The sequence below is a fragment of the Heterodontus francisci genome, chromosome 27 (genome assembly GCF_036365525.1).
Source record: "Heterodontus francisci isolate sHetFra1 chromosome 27, sHetFra1.hap1, whole genome shotgun sequence".
NCBI lineage: Eukaryota > Metazoa > Chordata > Chondrichthyes > Heterodontiformes > Heterodontidae > Heterodontus > Heterodontus francisci.
In genome coordinates, this window is record NC_090397.1 from 21,085,958 (window position 1) to 21,107,601 (window position 21,644).

General features: G+C 41.8%; 1 protein-coding gene across 1 annotated transcript in view; it reads right to left on the reverse strand.

Moving 5' to 3' along the window:
• strap (serine/threonine kinase receptor associated protein) overlaps positions 1-21,644 on the reverse strand; it is a 43,199-nt gene that overhangs the window by 8,607 nt on the left and 12,948 nt on the right. The window contains exons 2-6 of the mRNA XM_068058973.1: positions 13,890-14,025; positions 13,100-13,181; positions 12,948-13,020; positions 11,705-11,804; positions 10,093-10,230 (exon numbers count right to left, since the gene is read on the reverse strand). Of these exons, the coding sequence (XP_067915074.1) occupies positions 10,093-10,230; positions 11,705-11,804; positions 12,948-13,020; positions 13,100-13,181; positions 13,890-14,025 (529 nt within the window). The remainder of the gene's footprint in view (positions 1-10,092; positions 10,231-11,704; positions 11,805-12,947; positions 13,021-13,099; positions 13,182-13,889; positions 14,026-21,644) is intronic.

Below are 21,644 nucleotides of genomic sequence, written 5' to 3' on the forward strand. Positions count from 1 at the left end.
AAGCTTTCAAACTACAAAAACAATCTAATATAAAAGCAAAATACTGCGGATGCTGGAAATCTGAAATATTTCAGATTCCGAAGGTCACTGACCCGAAACGTTAACTCTGCTTCTCTTTCCACAGATGCTGCCAGACCTGCTGAGTATTTCCAGCATTTCTTGTATTTCTTTTTACAAAAACAATCTGTTTAGTTAGTTGAAGAATAAATCTCCCTCTTCTCTACCCCAATAACATTTAGCCTGAATATAGATTACCTCAAACTGAATTTAGGATGACATTTTCCATTTCTGACAGCCATCTTGTGGCCTCATTAGTGCTGAGCAATATCAAGTTAGGGCCATATTTGCGCATGGTTAGCTTTTCAACAGCCTCATTTACATACTGAAATCACTTTTAAATGTAGTTTCTGCTTAATAGCAGTTTTTGGTAGGGCATTCGATGTTATCATAAACCTAAGAACTCAGTGCAGATTACTTAGATTAATTTCACAAGTCCTTCATAAACTGCTATCACCAAAAGGTTGAAAATTGTCGTGCAGTCAGTCCTAGCTAAAAATACTAAGATACCGAGGTTGCCCATAGAAATGCTGTTTTGAGACGAAAAGTTCATTAAAACTATTCAAATGTGCGTATTACTGTTACGCGTAGACATCAGAATTCAGAAAATGAAGCTTAATCCAAGTTACGATGTGAGAAATCAAATTAAAATTTTTACAAATCTACTAGCAAAAATTGGCACTAAATATAATCAGATAATCCAGAATACACAACACTTCTTAAAAAACCTTTCTGAATCTACCACATTGTGTTACATTTGTGAAAATACCCTAATCCAAGTCAGTATAATTATGATTTTCAGAATTAAGTACAACCACAGGAACAGGGTAGTCAGATTACAAAAACAGCACAAGTTAAACAAAATGAAATCAGGATGTAGCATTTTGCAGATTGGGAAAATTGGGTGTGGAGATAAATTACAGAAAAGTACAAAGAAATCAATATTGAATGACTTTAAAAAGCTATTATACCTGATGAGATTTTGGCACTGCACTGGTTAATTATAGCATGGTTAATATACTGGATGCTATGCTGGCTGAAATAGGAACAGGATTAGGCCACTTAACTCCTCAAGCCTGTTCCATCATTCTATGAGATCATGGCTGATCAGTGACCCAACTCCATCTACCTGTCTGTGCCTATATCCCTCAATACCTTTGAACAGAAATCTCTCAATTAAAATTAATTGACTTAGCATCAACTGTCGTTTTAGAGTTCCAAACTTCTACACATAGACGAAGCCCAAGTCCCAGAATCCCAAACCAGCAAAATAGTTTAACTCTATTTACCACATCAGTTCCCCTTAAACGCCTTTCACAAAAACCAGAGAATCCTAGTTTGTGTAATTTAACCCTTGGAGTCCACATAGCTTTCTGGTAAATCTAAACTGCAGTCCCTCCAAAGCCAATTTATCCTTCCTGTGGTGTGGTACCCAGTACCATACACAGTTCTCCAGGTGTAGTCTAGCCAGGGCTTTATATAGCTAACTAATATCGCCTTGTATTCTAGTCCTCAAGATATAAAGGTCAGCATTCCATTAGCTTCTTATTTTTTGTTTCATGTTCATGATATTTTAATGACTTATGCACGGCGCCTTAAATCTCTTTGCATCTCCACTGTTTCTAGCTGTTCACTATTTCGAAAGGACTCCATTCTATCCTTTTTTGGTCCAAAGTTTGTCCATGGTGGCTCAGTTGATAGCACTCTTGCCTCTGACTCACAAGGTTCCACGTTCAAGTCCCACTCCAGCTAAGCTCAAAAAAATCAAGACTGACATTTCAGTGCAGCATTGCACGATCAGAGGTGCTGTCTTTCAGATGAGATGTTAAACCAAACATCTGCCATTTCAGGTGGATGCAAAAGATTCCATGGCACTATTTTGAAAAGCAGCAGGGAGTTATTCCCAGTGTCTTGACCAATATTTATCCCTCAATCAACATTGCATTGCTGTTTGTGGAAGCTTGCTCGGCACAAATTGGCTGCCGCAATTTCCTACGTTACAACAGTGACTACACTTCAAAAGTGCTTCATTGGCTGTAAAGCACTGAGTTGTTCAGTGGTTGCCAGAAGTGCCATATAAATGCAAGTCTCTCTTTCAAAGCGGATGACCTCGCATTAGACTACACTGAAATCTATTTGGCAATTTTGCCCATTCACAATCTATTGTAATTTTATGCATTCGTCTACACTGCTTACAATACTGCCCATCTGTGTCTCATCAGCAAACTTGGATATGTGGTTTTCTATCCCATCATCAGTTTAGCTGAGGCCCCAACACAGATCCTTGCAGACACCACTAGTCACATTCTGCCAATTAAGGTACCTGCCCATTATCCCTACGCTGCGTCTCCTTCTGCTCAGCCAATGTCCTGATCAGGTCTTCAATTTCATAAGCTTCAACTTTAGTTCAGTTTCTTATGGGGGACTTTATCAAATGCCTTCTAGAAGTTCATATAAATATAACAGATATTCCCTTTTACTACTTAAATTACCTCTTCAAAAAATTCAAATCAGACTCATCAGGTATGACCTACCTTTAACAAATCCATGCTTGCTCTATCAGCTGAAAAAGTAAGGTGTTCACTCACTCGATCCTTAATTATGGACTCGATTAATTTTCTGACAGCAGATACTATGCTAACTGGTCTGTAATTCCCTGGTTTCCCTTTCTCACCTTACTTAAATAGAGGAGCGAAATGTGCATTTTTCCAATCTTAAGAACGGTTCCCGAATGAAGAGAACTTTGGAAGATTATAGTTAGAGCATCTGCAATGTTCTCATCTACTTCCTTTAAAACCCTCTGGTGAAAACCATCTGATCCTGGGGTTTTCTCACTTTAGTGCCATTATTTTCTTCATTACTGAATACTTTGCTTGTGTTAATTTGGTGAGGCCCCAACCCTGATTCAATACGAATTTCCTTGGGATGCTGGTATGCTATCCTCTTCCTCTACTGTAAATACCGATGTGAAGTAATTGTTCAACTTGCCCATTTCCTTTTCCTTGACACTATCATCGTCAGCCGTGAAGTGACTTACATTGCTCCTGACCACCCTCTTTTTCATATTACTTGTTAAAAAAGTGTTGAGTTTGCTATCCCTCGCAAGTTTCTTTCCATACTCATTTTTGTGGCCTCTTACTGTTTTGCAACCTTTTGCTGTTCTTTGTATCTTTCCCATTTGCTAGGATCAGTAGTTTTTGCATTTTTGTATGCTTTTTCCTTTTAGCTTTATGTTGTCCCTGACCTCGTGTTCTTCACCGTTTTTTTTGACGAGCAGAGCTCTTTCCCCATAAGGATATAAACTGGTTCTGTGTCAAATTCATTTTGAACACCTCCCATTGATCTCATTTTACCCATTAAGAGATTGCCCAGTTTACTGGGAACAGTCGGTCTCATCACATTGACGTCATCCATACCTAAATCTAGAACCTTAATAGTTGTTAAACATTTTTCCCTTTCAAACACTACACTGACCTCAATTCTATCATGCCCGTTATTAAATACATTATCATGAAGTCGCCCACCTGCCAAGAATGAGGCATATTAATTTCATCTTATGACAATTAATTTTTAAACTGTGGCTGGAGTGAAGAGATGACTTGTTTAAAGAGCTCACCAGACATTTGGTTGGAGAACATTTGCATATTAAGAGACGTTGCTTGGAGAGACAAAGCAACTATTCCCTGGTCCAATTAACCCAAATGGAGTTTGATCACCAGACACTGAAGGTGTAAGAAAGCTCGCATTCCAGAGTCTGCTAAGATGGAGAATCCGTAAACACAGGAGTGGTTAAACCAGCTGGTCACATGACTAATCTGCTGGCCCAGGCTTTTTGACTACACACAGGACAGTTTGAAGACAGACTGCAGATTGCAACTGAACCTGGAATAAGAGAGCCTCTCTCCTGGCTGGTTCTCCCTCGGTTGCACACAAACCTCTGGACCCACTGAAGTCACTTAAACCTCGAGAGAAAAGCCTCCCATATCGAAAGAAGTTAAAGCGTGCACTGGGCCCCAATGAACTGCAAGACTTCGAGGCAACCAAAGACTCCACATTGCACCCAAAGGACTGTAATTACAACCCAGCTATTGCCTCAAACTTTTCCCCTTTTTCTGTCTCTATCTGCGTGTTTATCACATATGCATGCTACCGTGGTCATGTCGCGTACTCGTCGTCGTTAACCGAATTAGAGTTCCAGGTTAATAAACTTCCACCTTTCTTGTTTAAAACTAAGAAACTCTGTCTAATTTCTTTGCCTTACAATTGGAAAGCAGTGAACAAGGATTCACTGAGGGCGGTGGGGGGGGAGCTAAAACACTGTTTTTAAAATTAAACCCTGTTATGGTTAAACCAGGCAAAGGCCGAGAGGGAACCCCTAGATCCCTTTCTCACCTGGTCGTAACATGTTCATGCACCGTCAGGCTGTTAACTAAACCTGGCTCATTACTGAAACTAATTTGGCCTGCCCCGTTGTTTTTACTAAGACATATTGTTGCAGAAAGTGATCCTCAACACGTCAGAAACTGACTACCTTTCTGACATGAGCATGTCTGCTTATCCCAATTAGTCTGAAAGTTAATACCCCTGCCATGTAAACCACCCTGTCTTTATTACATGCTTGTATAACCTCTGCATTTTTATATTCTACCACTTCACAACTGTTACTGGGGGCCTAGACACAGCTCCCACTATTGTCTTAAATCCTTTGCTATTTCTTAATTCTACCCATAAAGTCTCTACTGCCTGCTTAGCTCTCATTATATCCTCTCTTACCATGGAAGTGATTTCATCCTTAATCACTAGCATTTGCACTATTGTTTCTGTAGACCATATAACCTTGTATATTCCGTTCCCAGTCCTGACTGTTATGCAGCCATGTTTCAGCCATGATACAAAAGATCAACTAACAATTGCGCGCTATACAATGCTGAAAATATGACCAGAATACTGGAATCAAAACTTGAGGTTTATGGCCTCTGCAATGTATATAACCTTGAACATGCGCTTTGCCTATTTTTGCAGTTATCCATTCACAGCTTGGTCCCATTTGTAACAAAAAAAAATCATTTTTGGTTAAAGTTTTTTTTTTGAGGACTCATTTAAATTGTGGAGATGGATTCACTGGAAGGCTGGACTTTGTTTTGTGGACATTCACTGAAAGAACATTGAGATGTTGTTCAAAAACAACCTATGCTGGAAATTATGTGCTTTAAGATGATTCTTTAATCATGTTCAATAAACAACAGAAACCTTGGTGACCTGGGGAAGAGGTTTGCAGAGAAACCACGTCAAGGTTTATGGAGGTCAAGAGATTGACTTGCTGTTTGCGGTTTGGATTTTCTTCAGTTCAGTTGAGGTGTGAACCGTTTTGAAGACAGTCAGAGATCAACTTGCCAAGGAAAAACCACCCAGCTAACCTCTTTCTCTACCTTTTGAAGAATCCCTGCAAAGATCCTTTGTGGGAGAGCTAAAATCCCTGGTACTGCATCTCTCCTGAGAAGCTGGAAAACCTGCCAGATTAATTCTTAAAGCTGTCTGAAAAGAACTGCTTTAGTAAAGATCCCAGTGACCCATCTCCACATACCCGGACGCAGACCAAAAAGACAACTGACTTCCTTCCTATATCTTCTCTTTTTTCTGCAGGAATTAGCAAGTATTTGGCCGAAGTATTCTTTTGGTTTTTTTTTTAAAATAGACTTCTGCAGAGAGAAATTGTTTTTTCTCCCCCCAGAGTGAAAGAGTTTGTGTGTGCGGTTTAAAAAGGGAACTTTCATATCTCAATCTGTGTGTTAAGATTTTGCTGCGTCACTGGATAAGGCTTATTTTATTCAATAATTTTAATTTTATTCAAGAAACCTGGCTGGTGCATTTTATTCTGGGATAAAAAGTATATGATTGACAAAATCGGTAACTGGGTAACCATTTTAAAAATGGCTGCGTTTGCTGACAACACAACCACTAGGTGGCACTGCACAGGCATAAATACAGCCTGTGCCACAAAAACGTCACAGTCAACGACGTTCAGGCAGCTGCCAAGACTAAAGAGGGCGCTGCTCAAATAATCATACAAAGGCAAAGAAAACACATGGCAGCACACAATGGCCGGGGCGGGCGGGGGCAGGGGGGAGAGAGGAGAGCGCCACCAAGGTCTTCGGCCGCTCTCTCCCCCCTCCCCCCGCATAACACAATATCATCTGTGCATGCGCAGAGAGCAGGAACCCGTTTGCGCATGTGCACATCTTGGTCAGTCTGATGACGTCAGCAGCCAGCTGCGTCGTCAAGAATCACGGTTTTAAAATATATGTTGTGACCTGCGGAGAAGTGGGACTAGAGAAAACAGGGCACTCCTCCCACCTCGGTCGGAACACGTTAGATGAGTATGAGAAACCCAGACATCAATACCTGGTTCCAGTGGACTAACAGAAGGGGAAGCATTGACAGTTAAATGTGGTGACGGAATTTACAACCATCATTCCTAATAGCCACAGCAGTCTTCAAGAGGATTCAAACTTACTTTTTAATTGGAAGGCCATTGTGTTTCCACTACTGGACATGATTCCACATAAGGAATCCTGCATCTCATCTAAGCAACCTAGACAGTTTTACCATGGGAGATCCCACAGCATAATAAGATCCAGTCCTCATCCAACACCAATAGGTGCAGTTCCTAGCACTTGTCACTAGAGAATAATCAGCAGCAGAATCAAGTTAAATTTTCCCCTCTGGATAACAGCAAAATAGACAAAGTGCATATTCAAGATTATATACATTGCAGAGGCCATAAACCTCAAGTATTCTGGTCATATTTTCAATTACACCCTGGACTGTCAATATCGCAGATTAACTCACTCAGGATCAAGCATGAGATTGTCCTGGTCTATACTGCCTAACATTTCAGAACTTCTCGCCATGCTCAGTCTCTGCATCATCCTACAAGCTTCTGGGATTTAAAACTGAAGTTTACCATCACAGCACCATCAGTTTCTAACACATCTTCCCTCTTTTACTTCTTTCCAACTTAGATGCATAGTTTTCACATGTTTTGAAGGTGACTGTTCTGTTAAAAAAAAATTAAAAAGGAATTTATAGCTGAACTCAATAAATGTTGACTCTTTTTTTAAATCAAGAGGATTGAGGGAGTCGGATTGGCAAGTGTTGCTGGTTGTCACGTGGCTCGGGCTGGACTTAGAGCAGAAGCCCTGACAACAGGGACAAACAAATTGACAAGCACTCTTAATTTGACCAGCCCAGTAGTAACAGAACATCTGGGTGGGCATGGAACTGTCAAACTTTCTGGTTGTCAGTCAGTGCATATGAGATACACCTTCTGGAACAAGAAAAAAAGTCAAGTTTGCTGCAAGAGAAGAGAATTCCAAGGAAGAACAGAAGACCACAACTCAGCTGGTCTTCTCACAATTCCCCAAAAGACCGTGAAGTTCAGTGTGTTAATTCGTCGTTTCCTGTATTTCAAGAAGGCCTGCTAAATTACTTATCAACGCCGCCTGGAGACAGCTAATTCTGGAAGATTCTAAAGATCCTGCCTGTGGTGCTCGGAGGTTGGACTGTGTGCCAGTTTGGTGCAGTGTGTCGTATCTGCTATTTGCTTTTTCAGGCGGGTGCAACTGATCTACCTGACTGTGTTTTTTATCTGTAATAGAGCTCTGATCAGTTAACCGGTGGGTGTGTGGGTGTGAAGGGTTAAGGTAGAAAAGGCGACTTTTTAAAATTTAATATTGGATTTTTAAAAATTTGATTCATGTGATATTGTTTTACTTCATTACGAGTTAAGACTTGTTTTATAATAAACGGTTCATTTTGTTGTTCAGTAAAGAAACCTGCTTAGTGTGTTCTATTCTGGGGAAAATAATGTATCTGACTGATTGCTTCAACAATTGGGAAAACTTTGAAGAATATGCTGTGACCTGTGGAGAAATGGGACTGAATTAACAGTGCACTCCTCACGGCTCGGTCGTAACATATGTATACTGATGACACTCAGCTCTACTTCACCACCCCTTCTCTCAGCTCCTCCACTGTTCCTAAACTATCAGATTGCTTATCCAACTTCCCCAGTACTGGATGAGAAGAAATGCCCAATTAAATACTGGGAAGACTGAAGCCATCTTTATAGGTCCCCACTCCAAACTCTACCAACTCCATCCTTCTCCCTGGTAACAGTCTGAGATTAGGCCTGTCTGTTCACAAGCTTGGCGTCATATTTGATCCCTGAGATGAGGTTCCAACCTCATATCCTTGCCATCATTAAGACAGTCTATTTCCACCTTCATATCATCATCCGACTTCAGCTCATGTGCTGCTGAAACCCTCACTGATGCCTTTGATACCTCTTGACTTGACTATTGCAATGCAATCCTGGCTGGTCTCCCACATTCTATTCTCCGTAAACTTGAGGTCATCCGAAACTCTGCTGCCGGTGTCTTAACTCGCACCAAGTCCCGTTCCCCTATCACTCCATGTGCTCGCCGATCTACATTGCTCCCAGTCAAGCAATATCTTGATTTAAAAATTCTCCACCTTGTTTTCAAATCCCTCCAGTGTTTCACCCCTCCTTATATCTGTAATCTCCTCCAGACCCCAACCCTCGTAGATATCTGCGTTCCTCTAATTCTGTCCTGTTGTGCATCCCTGATTTTAATCGCTCCATCATTGGTGGCCACGCCTTGAGTTGCTTAGGTCACAAGCTGTCAAATACCCTCTCGATACCTCTCCACCTCGCTTTCTTCCTTTAAGACACTCCTTAACACCTTGCTCTTTGATCAAGCTTTTGACCCAATATCTCCTTTGGCAGCTCCGTGTCATATTTTGTTTTAGAATACCGTGAAGCGTCTTGGGATGTTTTATTATGTTAAAGCTGCTATATAACTTGTGTTGTGTGCCAGAATTTTTTTTTTTTTTTTTACACAACTGCATCAATTCTGGAGCAGCACTGGCCATGGCCTTTACTCATACTGCTATAGTCACTTCCAAAGTTCTCAACGATCCATCTTTGGCCCCCTATTCCATACACGGTCCCTGTTGACAGCCAGCGATATGGGATCAGCTCCCACATCTACACAAATGACACCCAGCTCCACATCTCCACTTTCTCTGCAGTCAGATTATCTATTTGACAGCCAACTTCAACGAGTCAATTTTTTCCAACTATTGCTAAAACTGAAATTAGTTAGCCCCCCAACCACATAAAACTCCATACACCCATCAACTCCTTACCTACCAATGCTTCCAGTCTCCATGGAACCAGACTGTTTGACACCAAACGAAACTTCCAACCTCAATTCGTCCTTCATAACTGCCTAATTCTACCCTATAAAATGCCCTACATCCACCCCTCCTTGAGCCTTTTGCTGCTGAAACCCACGTTGCTGCTTTCATCACCTCCAGACTAGATTACTCCAATGTTCTCATTAACCACCCTCCACCATTTGCAAACTTCAGCTCAACCAAACATTTAAAATTCACATCTTTCTGTTGAAATCTCTCATGGCCTTTTCTTCCCCCATCCTATCCCCTATCCTACAAACAACTCCCACTTCCCTCCCCCACCAGCTAATTCTTCATCCTTGTACACTAACTTCATCTATCAAAGTCAGCCACGACTTCTGCCACTTAGGCCCTATTCTCTGGAATTCCCTTCCTAAAATACTCTGCCTCCTCTTCCTACTTGAAGGCCCTCCTTTGACCAAACTTCCAGTCAGGCCTCTTAAACTTTCCCCTTTTGGTATACTACCTTATGCATACAAAGCTTTGTGGGGCATTTTCCACTTTAAAAGGCACTATGTAAATGCAAAATAAACATTTTCTTTAACAGCTTGTGGCATTTCTCAGTACATTAGAATTAAACATTTGCATTGAATTGTTTTGCAGGTACAATACATTTCTAAAGCTTAAATTAATTTCATAATTCAGCGGATTCAGTATAAATACAAGGAACATATGCTACCATTGTCATGTTTTAAGACAGACAGCATTTTTCTTAAATTAAGTCAAAATAAAAGTTAAAATGATTCAACTTGCCTTAATGCATTGTAAAAAGCAATCGTTTTTCCATAGGTTAAAACTAGTATCTCCCCATCAGGTATGTACTCTACACTGCTTACAGATGATCCAACGTGAACAGTTTGCACTTCAATCATACTAGACCTGTCCCAGAGCCTGTACAAATAAAAACACAAAATTAAAATATGCTTTCATCAAGTTTCATCTACAGTTTAAATAGGCTCCCTTTGTTAATATCATTGTCATGTTAAGTATAAGCTCTGTTTACTATACCAGAGCCTATACTATACTCTTCCACATACAGCCCAGTCACGCATGTAGTCTTATTTCAATTATTTGATTTTGCCCAAGTCTCCAGGCACAACTTTGAAGAGCAGCCTGAAAAAGTCATCAGTGGAGCTTCGGGAAAGGATGATGTAGAGAAGCGGGAAGGTGTCACAGAATGGGAGACCTACTGACCACAGCCAACACAAAAGCAAAATACTGGGGATGTTGGAAATCTGAAATAGCAGAAAACTTTGGAAATATTCCAGTCTAGACAGAGAAGTCATGTTCACGCTTCAGATTTGTGAGACCTTTCATCAGAACTGAGATAAGTGAGAAAAACCAGAGCCGAACTTGTGCAGCCTGAGACTGTGGAGAAAAGCTAGTCAAACTGAAAGAATGTATGGACCAACAAAATCAATGGTCACCTATTTGCCACAGACCTGACGAGTCAGTTCACCTTAATATATACAATGTATAGAGATAGAATATGCCATAATTGCTCAAACCACAGGTCCTATATTGGGGTTACAGTTTCCTTGTGGTACAAAGATAGTTTTTTTTCAGCACCTCATCTGGGACTATTCTGAAATAGGATCTGGCCTTTTTTCAAATCATGCTTAGATTTCAACACTCCAAATTTGAATATGCCAGCACTGGGGCTGCCAAACAATTTTTGTTGCCTAAAAATATGGACCATAGCAGGTTCTCAATTGCACTGTCCAAGATAATATTTAAATCATCCATTTAGATCTTCTCAGTTGCATATGGCCTTTTCCAGCATGTTGCCCCCAATGGAATATTCTTGCTTTCACATTACACAAAGATTCCCCACGTCTTGTAGATGTCCTCAATTTCTGTCAAGCCTACTGTCGTGTTAATATCGTTATGCATGTGTTCTCGTACCCCTCAACACTTTGGTTTGTTAGGTTTTAAATGCTTTGTAATCTTGTCATGAACAATACACACCCAAAACATTAACTTGTCAGATCACTCCAAGGATCCTGACTAATTTAAGCATTCCATTTGCTTTTTTCAGCTTTCAAGCATCTGCAACTTTTTGATTAAACAACTCAAATCTTTTTTTAAAAAATATAAAAAGGTAATTACAAAGAACAGACGAACAATTATTCATGCTATTAGTAAAACGATCTGGGAGAAGTTACTGAGACTAGCCACTTGAAGGAGCAGAACCATATAAACATACGCGGCTGAATCAGTGTCACCTGCATTTGGGCTTTTTTCCCTCACTCAAACTCAGAAGCCATTCTCCTTAATAAGGTCACACATTTTACTTATTGTAAAATATTTAAGTGAATATTCATTGCAATTTTGAACTTGACTACTTCTCACCAAAACTCCTTACCTTACAGTCTTGTCATCAGCTGCTGAAATTATCTGCCTGTCCCCATTACACCACAGTGCTTTCTTAATACCAGAACTATGACCACTGATCTCCAGAGGCTCTGACAGAGAAAGAACATCAGATTTGCATGAGAACCATATTCAATAATGACAAGTAAACGTTTCTCATTCCAAGAAAGACAACCTGTTAACAAGTTTGGTATCTGAAGATGTAACGCATAAAACCATCAATACTTGGATTTTTCAGTTTCACTTTCTTCCAGCTCACCTCTAAATATGCTTTTAGGCTTTATGTCTTTGCTGTTATACTTGTTTTCCCTCAATGGACTTAGTACTTCACACAATATTTGAAATTAAGTCCATATTTTTCTCGCCAGAGTCTTACTGTCTAGTCAGCCTCTCCAAGTATAACAGATTCTTGCAGTTTATATTCAGTCCCTTCTCAAAGATCAAGGATCAATTTGGAGTTTTTCAAAAAAAAGTTACAATAACTTGTCTGTTGGCAAATTGGCAGTGCCATTATACATCAGAGGTGTCATCTTTGAGATTTAACGTTAAACCGAAGCTCCATCTGCCCTCCCAGCTGGACATAAAAGATGGTACTGCACTATTTTGAAGAAGGAACGGCAATCTCAACTGCCCTGGCCAATGTTTATTTCTGAAACAAAACCACTAAAATATTATCTAGTCATTATCACATTGCTGTTTGTGGGATCTTGCTGCATGTAAATTGGCTACCACATTTCCTACATTACTGCGGTGACTACACTTCAAAAGCATTTAATTGGTTGCAAAGGGCGTTGAGATACACAGGGGTCGTGAAAAATGTTTTGCAAATACAAGTCTTTCTTTTTCTTTCTATACTTAATCCAGGTGAATAAGGTTACAAACTAGTGTAACAGGCAACTCCCCAGACATGACTGCGAAAATTCTAACCAGCAACAATGTAAAACCGTCAACTGATAAAACTCTCTCCCACAATTACCAATATTCATGAACTTGCACTTGTCCTTCAAATACTACATAAATGGGAAATTTCTTGGCTAACATTCTATGCAATACATCACTGCAAAAAAGGTTCAGCTGATTACATTTGTAATCCAATAACTAACACCCTGTACAACACCAATTGTTATACAATTATGCTATCTCTCTTCAGCAACAGAACAATGGGTCTGTTGAAATTAAATCCCTAGTTTTACATAATACCACAGCTGGTCATTTCTATAGTAATCACGCCTTACCTGATTCAGGTTTGTTCAAATCATAAATACGCAAAACTTTATCTTGTCCGCCAGTCAGCAAGTTGTTGCTATCCTGAAAAAAAAAGAAAGTTATAAAGATTCTAAAAACTTATGGACAGAAATATGAACTGAATTAGAAATAAGACTTTTACCTGAGTAAAGTCCACAGTTTTGACAATATGTTTGTGGGCTAAAGTGATCATTTCATCACCTGTCACAGCATCCCACACCTTGCTGAGGGAAGAAAATGGGACAAACTTTTGTGAAATAACTCACTGCCACGTCCATTTGAAAATAAATATACAACTGCTGAAACACTTGAGTTTTCCTGAACACCAACTGCCAGACCCAACTTTAATCCCAACCTTGGCTGACATTTTGCACACTCTTCATCCAGCCTGCAAAGCCACTGAAAGCAGCTATCAGGAATCTTCAGTGATGGTAAAGACATGTCTATGGGTCATGTAAGTACATTACACGAAGACTTCGGAGTCACAGTTCAAGTTTGCCTATAGGTGCCAGTTAATTTGCAAACCTCTCCAATTGTTCATACTAATAGATCTTAGTGCTTTGATTTCAGATTGTCCACTAAAGAGGCAATAGCTTTACAAACATCCCTTACATAGGCTCATGTTACAAACTGGACAAAACATTGGGTAACATAAATTCAAACAGAACGGAGCTGCCAGGAGATTGGCTGGACAAATGGCCTGCAGAGAGTGGCCATATGGCTCACGGAATGTCATTTGCACACCCCTAACCAATAAAGAAAGGCAAAAAAGTAATTTTTCCATTTGGCTTAACTTCACATTGCACAGAGTTTTTTAAAGCCAAATCAGCAGCCACTGATCGCACTGCAATATATTCTTTGACTATTAAGATCATTAATTGTCTTTGTTGATGAGCTATTTATACCACTATACAAAAGAGAGAAGTACTCACGCTGAAAAATCTGCTGCTGCGGTTGCTGCCCTATTGGCCTCTTTATTTAACGTGGCTCCCCAGACAGCACCTTTGTGACCCAGAAACGTCCCAATCCAGTCCCCTGTGTCACCCTGGCGCATCATAGGCTTGCCATCTGAATATCAAATATTAAAATGAATTCTAAAAGAAATTACACAACAATTTGCATTTATATACTGCGTTCAACATAGTAAACCATCTCAAAGCACTTCACGGGAGCATTAATCAAAAACTGACAGACCATATAGGGAGATATTAGGACAGGTGACCAAGAGCTTGGTCAGAAGGAGGTTTTAAGGAGCATCATAAGGGGAGGGTGGGGAGAAAGAGAAAAAGAGACAGACAGGGGCAGAGAGGTTTAAAGAAGGAATTTCATAGCTCAGGGCCCAGGCAGGTGAAGGTACAGCTGCCATTGGTGGAGCAATTAAAACCGGGGATATGCAAGAGGCCAGAACTGGAGGTTGTGGGGCTGAAGGAAGTTAGAGAGAGGAGCAAGGCCATGGAGGGATTTGCAAGGATGACAATTTTAAAATTGAGCTTTGCCAGTCGGGGATCCAATGTAGATTAGCTTGGTGCGAATTAGGCTACAGGCAGTAAACTTGAATTCATCCAGAACTTTACGTATAACAGAAGATGGTGGCTGGCCATGAGAACATAGGAATAGTCAAGTCTCGAGGATAAGCATTTCAGCAGCCATTGGGTGATATTACAGATGTGAAAGTAGGTGGTCATGGTGATGCAGATCTGTGGTTGGATGCTCATCTTAGGGTTAAATGATCAGAGATATTCAAACAAGGAGTTGCAAGAAAGATGGGCATGGATTTGGGAGGCAACAACACATTCAAGGACTGAGAGGAAAGGCAGGATGGACTTGGCACAGTAATTTGAAAGGACAGAGGGATCAAGGGTATGTCTATTTTGAGCAAGGGTGATTGTTCATTGTGTTAAAATTAAACACAAGTAATATAAAATTATGTAGGTGGTGGGCATTGACTGGGGATTCACTTGTGCCCCTATAAAGACACAGGCTGAAACTGCAGCTGTTGGGTTAGGTGGTATATGCTTGTAATGTGCACCTCTAAATAAATGCTTATAAAAATGTGCAAAGATTGGCTCCAGTTCTATCCTTCACCAACTGGCTTTCTGGAATAAAACAGAGGTGACAGCAGATTTGAAAGGGAGGGGGACACTATCCAATGAGTCATAACCACTAACAATATCAGCTTACTTGGGGGCGAGAAAGTGAAGTTGGATGGTTTGGTGGGAATAGGGTTGAGAGAGCAGGAGGTGGGTCTCAGGGACAAAATGAGCAGAGAGGGGAGATGAGAGAGAAACTGGAGAAAAATTGGAGTTTAGGGTTAGGGTAGGGAGACAGTTTTAAAGCAAGTATGGCCTCATGGGCGACAGGAAAGAGGGAACTGCAAGAGGCAGCTGATCGGATGGTTTCAATCTTCATGTCAAAGAAGTCCATAAGCTCCTCGCCCTTATTCCTGGTGCGGAGGGTGGAGGAGACAGGAGAGGGTTTTAAGAAGGATTGCAGTAGAGAAAAGATGCCAGCGGTTATCTTTGCACTCCAGATGACTGTGGAATCGTAAGCAGTTTGGGCAAATGAAAGCAGTACATAATAGTGCTTTGTGGGTCCAGCCAGATCTGGCAGTGAATGGCTAAACCTGTCTGCCATAACCATTCAAATCTGCATCCCCTGGACTTAAGGAAGTGGAGATGAAGGTCGTACCAGGGGAATGGCCAGGGTGAGAGAGTAAAGGTTTTAAGGGGGACTATGGCATAAAAAATGATGAGGGTGTGGTTGAGATCAGTAGCTGCAGAAATATTATGGTGAATGGAGGGCCAAAGGATAGACAGTTTTGAATTTAGAAATGCAAATGTAAGTGATTTGGCAGAGTTTTTCCCCAGGGATGGACCAGAAGAAAGTGGGGTTGGGAGGGGAAAGGAGATATAGGTGGAGAGCAATACAAGGAAGAGATCAGAGATGGCCTCATCTGTGATTGACATGATGAGTGTAGAAAGGCCATGTAAGATGTTCAAGGGGATGGCAGAGACTATGGATAGGGGAGTTTATATGGAGAGAGAGATTTAAGGGAGGATCGGAATGCCTTGAACTCAGGAGAGAACATGAGTTGAGAAGGAGGTTGAAATCACACAAAGAGAGAAGTCCTTGGTGCAGAGTTTGAGGGAGGAAAGCAAAGATTTAAAAGATCAGTTCTACAAATATAATGATGACTTTGAAAAAGTAACATTCTTTCTCAAAATACTTAGGAGGCACAATCAAAAATCATTCAATTGTAAAAGCATAATACTCAGACAACAGAGTTAAACCCACTGTTGGATAACTTGTATCTCAATTCGCTAATACGGGATTTCAACGTTCTTAATGCCTACTATGCGATAATGTTTGCTTAAAATGGAATACTGCCTTTTGCAACATGTATCTTTTGCCAAATGTTAACTTTGTTCAATACTCATGGACAAATCAATACTTCAGTCATTGTCTACATTAAAAATTAAAATTTGAATTTGTCTTCTTTGGCCCCCTTGTCTCGAGAGACAATGGGTAAGCGCCTGCAGGTGGTTAGTGGTTTGTGAAGCAGCGCCTGGAGTGGCTATAAAGGTCAATTCTAGAGTGACAGACTCTTCCACAGGTGCTGCAGATAAAATTGGTTGTCAGGGCTGTTTCGCAGTTGGCTCTCTCCTTGCAACTTCTGTCTTTTTTCCTGCCAACTGCTAAGTCTCTTCGACTCACCACACTTTAGCCCCGCCTTTATGGCTGCCCGCCAGCTCTGGCGATCACTGGCAACTGACTCCCACGACTTGTGGTCAATGTCACAGGACTTCATGTCGCGTTTGCAGAAGTCTTTAAAGTGGAGACAGGGACGGCCGGCGGGTCAGATACCAGTGGCGAGCTCGCTGTACAACGTGTCCTTGGGGATCCTGCCATCTTCCATGCGGCTCACATGGCCAAGCCATCTCAAGCGTCGCTGGCTCAGTAGGGTGTATATGCTGGGGATGTTGGCCACCTCGAGGACGTCTGTGCTGGAGATACGGTCCTGCCACCTGATGCCAAGGATTCTCTGGAGGCAGCGAAGATGGAATGAATTGAGACGTCGCTCTTGGCTGACATACGTTGTCCAGGCCTCGCTACCATAGAGCAAGGTACTGAGGACACAGGCTTGATACACTCGGACTTTTGTGTTCCGTGTCAGTGCACCATTTTCCCACACTCTCTTGGCCAGTCTGGACATAGCAGTGGAAGCCTTTCCTATGCGCTTGTTGATTTCTGCATCGAGAGACAGGTTACTGGTGATAGTTGAGCCTAGGTAGGTCAACTCTTGAACCACTTCCAGAGCGTGGTCGCCAATATTGATGGATGGAGCATTTCTGATGTCCTGTCCCATGATGTTCGTTTTCTTGAGGCTGATGGTTTGGCCAAATTCGTTGCAGGCAGCCGCAATCCTGTCGATGAGTCTCTGCAGACACTCTTCAGTGTGAGATGTTAATGCAGCACTCAGCAAAGAGGAGTTCCCTGATGAGGACTTTCCGTACTTTGGTCTTCGCTCTTAGACGGGCAAGGTTGAAAAACCTGCCACCTGATCTTGTGTGGAGGAAAATTCCTTCTTCTGAAGACTTGAACGCATGTGACAGCAGCAGGGAGAAGATGATCCCAAACAGTGTAGGTGCGAGAACACAGCCCTGTTCCACGCCACTCAGGATAGGAAAGGGGTCTGATGAGGCGCCGCTATGCTGAATTGTGCCTTTCATATGGTCATTGAATGAGGTGATGATACTTAGTAGCTTTGGTGGACATCCGATCCTTTTCAGTAGTCTGAAGAGACCACGTCTACTGACGAGGTCAAAGGCTTTGGTGAGATCAATGAAAGCAACATAGAGGGGCATCTGTTGTTCGCAGCATTTCTCCTGTATCTGACGAAGGGAGAACAGCATGTCAACGGTCGATCTCTCTGCACGGAAGCCACACTGTGCCTCAGGGTAGACACGCTCAGCCAGCTTCTGGAGCCTGTTTAAAGCGACTCGAGCGAAGACTTTCCCCACTATGCTGAGCAGGGAGATTCCACGGTAGTTGTTGCAGTCACCGCGGTCACCCTTGTTCTTATAGAGAGTGATGATATTGGCATCGCGCATGTCCTGTGGTACTGCTCCCTCATCCCAGCACAGGCAAAGCAGTTCATGTAGTGCTGAAAGTATAGCAGGCTTGGCACTCGATTATTTCAGGGGTAATGCTGTCCTCCCAGGGGCTTTTCCGCTGGCTAGAGAATCAATGGCATCACTGAATTCCGATTTTGTTGGCTGCACGTCCAGCTCATCCATGACTGGCAGAGACTGGGCTGCATTGAGGGCGGTCTCAGTGACAGCATTTTCCCTGGAGTACAGTTCTAGGTAGTGCTCCACCCAGCGGTCCATTTGCTTGCGTTGGTCAGTGATTGTGTCCCCTGATTTAGATTTGAGGGGGGCGATCTTCTTAATGGTTGGCCCAAAAGCTCTCTTCATGCCATCAGACATTCCTCTGATATTTCCAGTGTCTGAGGCCAGTTGAATATGACTGCATAGCTGTTGCCAGTAGTCATTTGCGCAGCACATGGCTGTTCTTTGTGCAGCGCTTCTGGCTGCTTTAAGTGCTACGGATGTTAACTCGCTGGTGGCTTTCTTGTAGTTCAGCAGTGCAATGCGCTTAGCGGCTATGACAGGTTCCAGCTCTTCAAAGTGTGACTGAAACCAGTCTGCATTCTGCTTTACACGTTTGCCATAGGTGGTCATTGCTGAGTCATAGATGGCATCTCTGATGTGGGCCCACTTGGTCTCTGTATCCCCTATAGGAGTGTTTTGAAGGGCTTTTTCAAGTGAATTTAGAAACTTATGCAACAGCTATGGATAAGAAATTCTGTTAGTGTTGATGCATGGGCGGCCCTTCTGCTTGGAGTGATGCAGCTTCTTTAGTTTGAGTCTAACCTTGCTGCACACCAGGGAGTGGTCGGTGTCGCAGTCCGCATTGTGGAAGCTGCGTGTGATTTGAACGCTGTTTAAAATTTGAATTAAGCAACTTCAAATCAACAGTATACTAGCTACAATGTTGAGGACAGATTTAACCCAGATTGCTCAACTAAACGAGATTTTAAAAAGTTACTTTTCAATACACATCGATTTTACAGAGATCAAAATGGGATCTTGCTGTCCCTTTGAGGCATGGGCCTCAAAGTGCCTAACCAAATAGCAGGATTCAAAGCTTTTACGGAAAGGCGAGAGAGAAAAACCAGGAAATTATAGACATGTCAGTCCAACACCTGTTGTGGGGAAGTTATTGGAATCTATGATAAAGGACAGAGTGATTGTGCACGAGGAGCTGGAGAAAGCTCCAACATGGATTTGTGAAGTGTAAGCCATGTATAAAAAAAACCTAACTCAACTTTCTGGAGAACTAAAGTAGTAGACAGGTGAATGTTTACAAATAGTTTACATGGACTCCTGGAAGGCATTTGTCAAGACTCCACGGGAGACTGTTAGCCAAAAATGAAGCTGATAGAATTGAAGACAAATTATTGACCTGCTTAAAAGAGTGGTTAGTTGGTAGAGGACAGTAGGGATAATTGGTATGTACTCAAATCGGAAGCGACTAGTGGCGTCCCACAAGGATTTGTGCTGGGGCCTCAACTATTCACACAGCATATACAGAGTATTATTTAAATTGTGGAAAGTTAGAAACTGGAGGTCAAAGAGATTTAGGGGTCCATTGCACACAGATCACTGAAATGTGAGTCAGGTACTAAAAAATAATCAGAACGGCTAATGGAACAATAGCTTTCTAACCCAAGGGCTAAAATATAAAGCGGAGGTTTTACTACAGCTATACAAAATTGGATCAGACTACATCTAGAATACTCTACTGTTCTGAGCATCACTCCTTAGAAAGCATATATGGGCCCTGGCAGTGCAGATTCACTGGAATGTTAACAGGGCTCCAAGTTTAGATTATGAGGAGATTGTACATAAATGAGGCTTATATCCCCTGGAATATAGAAGGTATCGGGATGATGGGATTGAGGTTTTTAAGATTTTGAAAGGAATTGGTATGGTAGAGAGAGAAATATTTTCTGTTTTGGGGGGGAGGGGGGGGGGAGGAAGTGAGGGGGTGAAAGAGTGAAAGACAATGAGGTATAGACTTAAAATCAGAGCCAGGGCATTCAGATGCAAAGTCAGGAAACAGTCATGCAAAGGGTGGTAAAAGGGTGGAACACTCTCCCATAATAAGCAGATTTTATACATGAAATTGAAAGATTTTTACAATCCAATGGTATAAAAGATATGGAACCTAGTATGCAAATAGGATAGAGATCAGCCATGATCTCACTGAATGACAGAACAGGCTCAAGGAGCTGAATGACCCACTCCTGTTCATGTTTCTCTGGTATGGACATATTAATGCGTAATATTTACTTTGTCAACTCCAAGATTTTAAGCAGAACCTAGCTTCCCAATCCAAGCTGATATTCCAAACTGGGAAAATGTTTCAAATTTAACTCTGCCTCTGAATCCTGTTCTTCCTCTAAAGGTTTACTCTTGCTGTCACTTGAAGAGGTGCTACATGATATAAAACTAAATGTTTAACTGGTATTTCACCCAAGTTGTCAATTAGGATGTTATACAAATTTACAAAGCAAACAATTAAAATATGGAATAGCTTTTCAAGATAATTCAGTCTATTCAATCTGATGGCTCAGCATACTAAATTCCTCTTTTCGATGATGATGTTTGAAGCACATGTGCAAAGTTTTGTTTATTCGTTCACAGGATGCGGGCGTCATTGGCATTTATTGCCCATCCCTAACTGCCCTTGAGATGATGAGCCGCCTTCTTGAATTGCTGCAGCCCACAGTGCTGTTCAGGAGGGAGTTGACCCAGCAACAGTGAAGGAATGGCAATATATTTCCTGGTCAGGATGCTCTGAACTTGGAAAGGAAGTTGCAGGTGGTTGCGTTCCCATGGTTCTCGTTCTTCTAGGTGGCAGAGGTTGCAGGTTTGGGAGATGCTTTCAAAGGAGTCTAAGCCAGTTGCTGCACTGCATCTTATAGATAGTACACACTGCGTGTCAATGGTGGAGGGAGTGAATGTTGAAAGAGCTGGATGCGATGCCAATCAAATGGGCTGCTTTGTCCTGAATGTTATTGGAGCTAATCAGGCAAGTGGGGAGTATTCCATCACACTTGACAAGTGCCCTGCAGATGGTGGAAAGGCTTCGGGGAGTTAGGTGGTGAGTTACTCACTGCAGAATTCTAGACTCTGACCTGCTCTTGTAGCCACAGTATTTATATGGCTGGTCCAATTAATTGTCTGGTCAATGGTTAACCCTAGGAACGTTGCTAGTGGTGGTGTGGGTGGGGGTTAAATGATGGGAATGCCGCTGAATGTCAAGGGAAAATGTTAGATTCTCTTGAAGATGGTCATTGCCCAGCACAAATGTTACTTGTCACTTATCAGCCCAAGCCTGAATGTTGTCCAGGCCTTGCTGCATGCAGGCACAGACTGGTTTAGTATGAGAAGACGCGAATGCAACTGAACACTGGGAAATCATCAGCAAATATACCCATTTCTGACCTTCGGAGGGAAGGAAGGTCATTGATAAACCAGATTAAGATGGTTGGTCCTACGATGCTGCCCTGAGGAGCTCCTGCAGCACTGTCCTGGGGCTGAGATGATTGCACACCA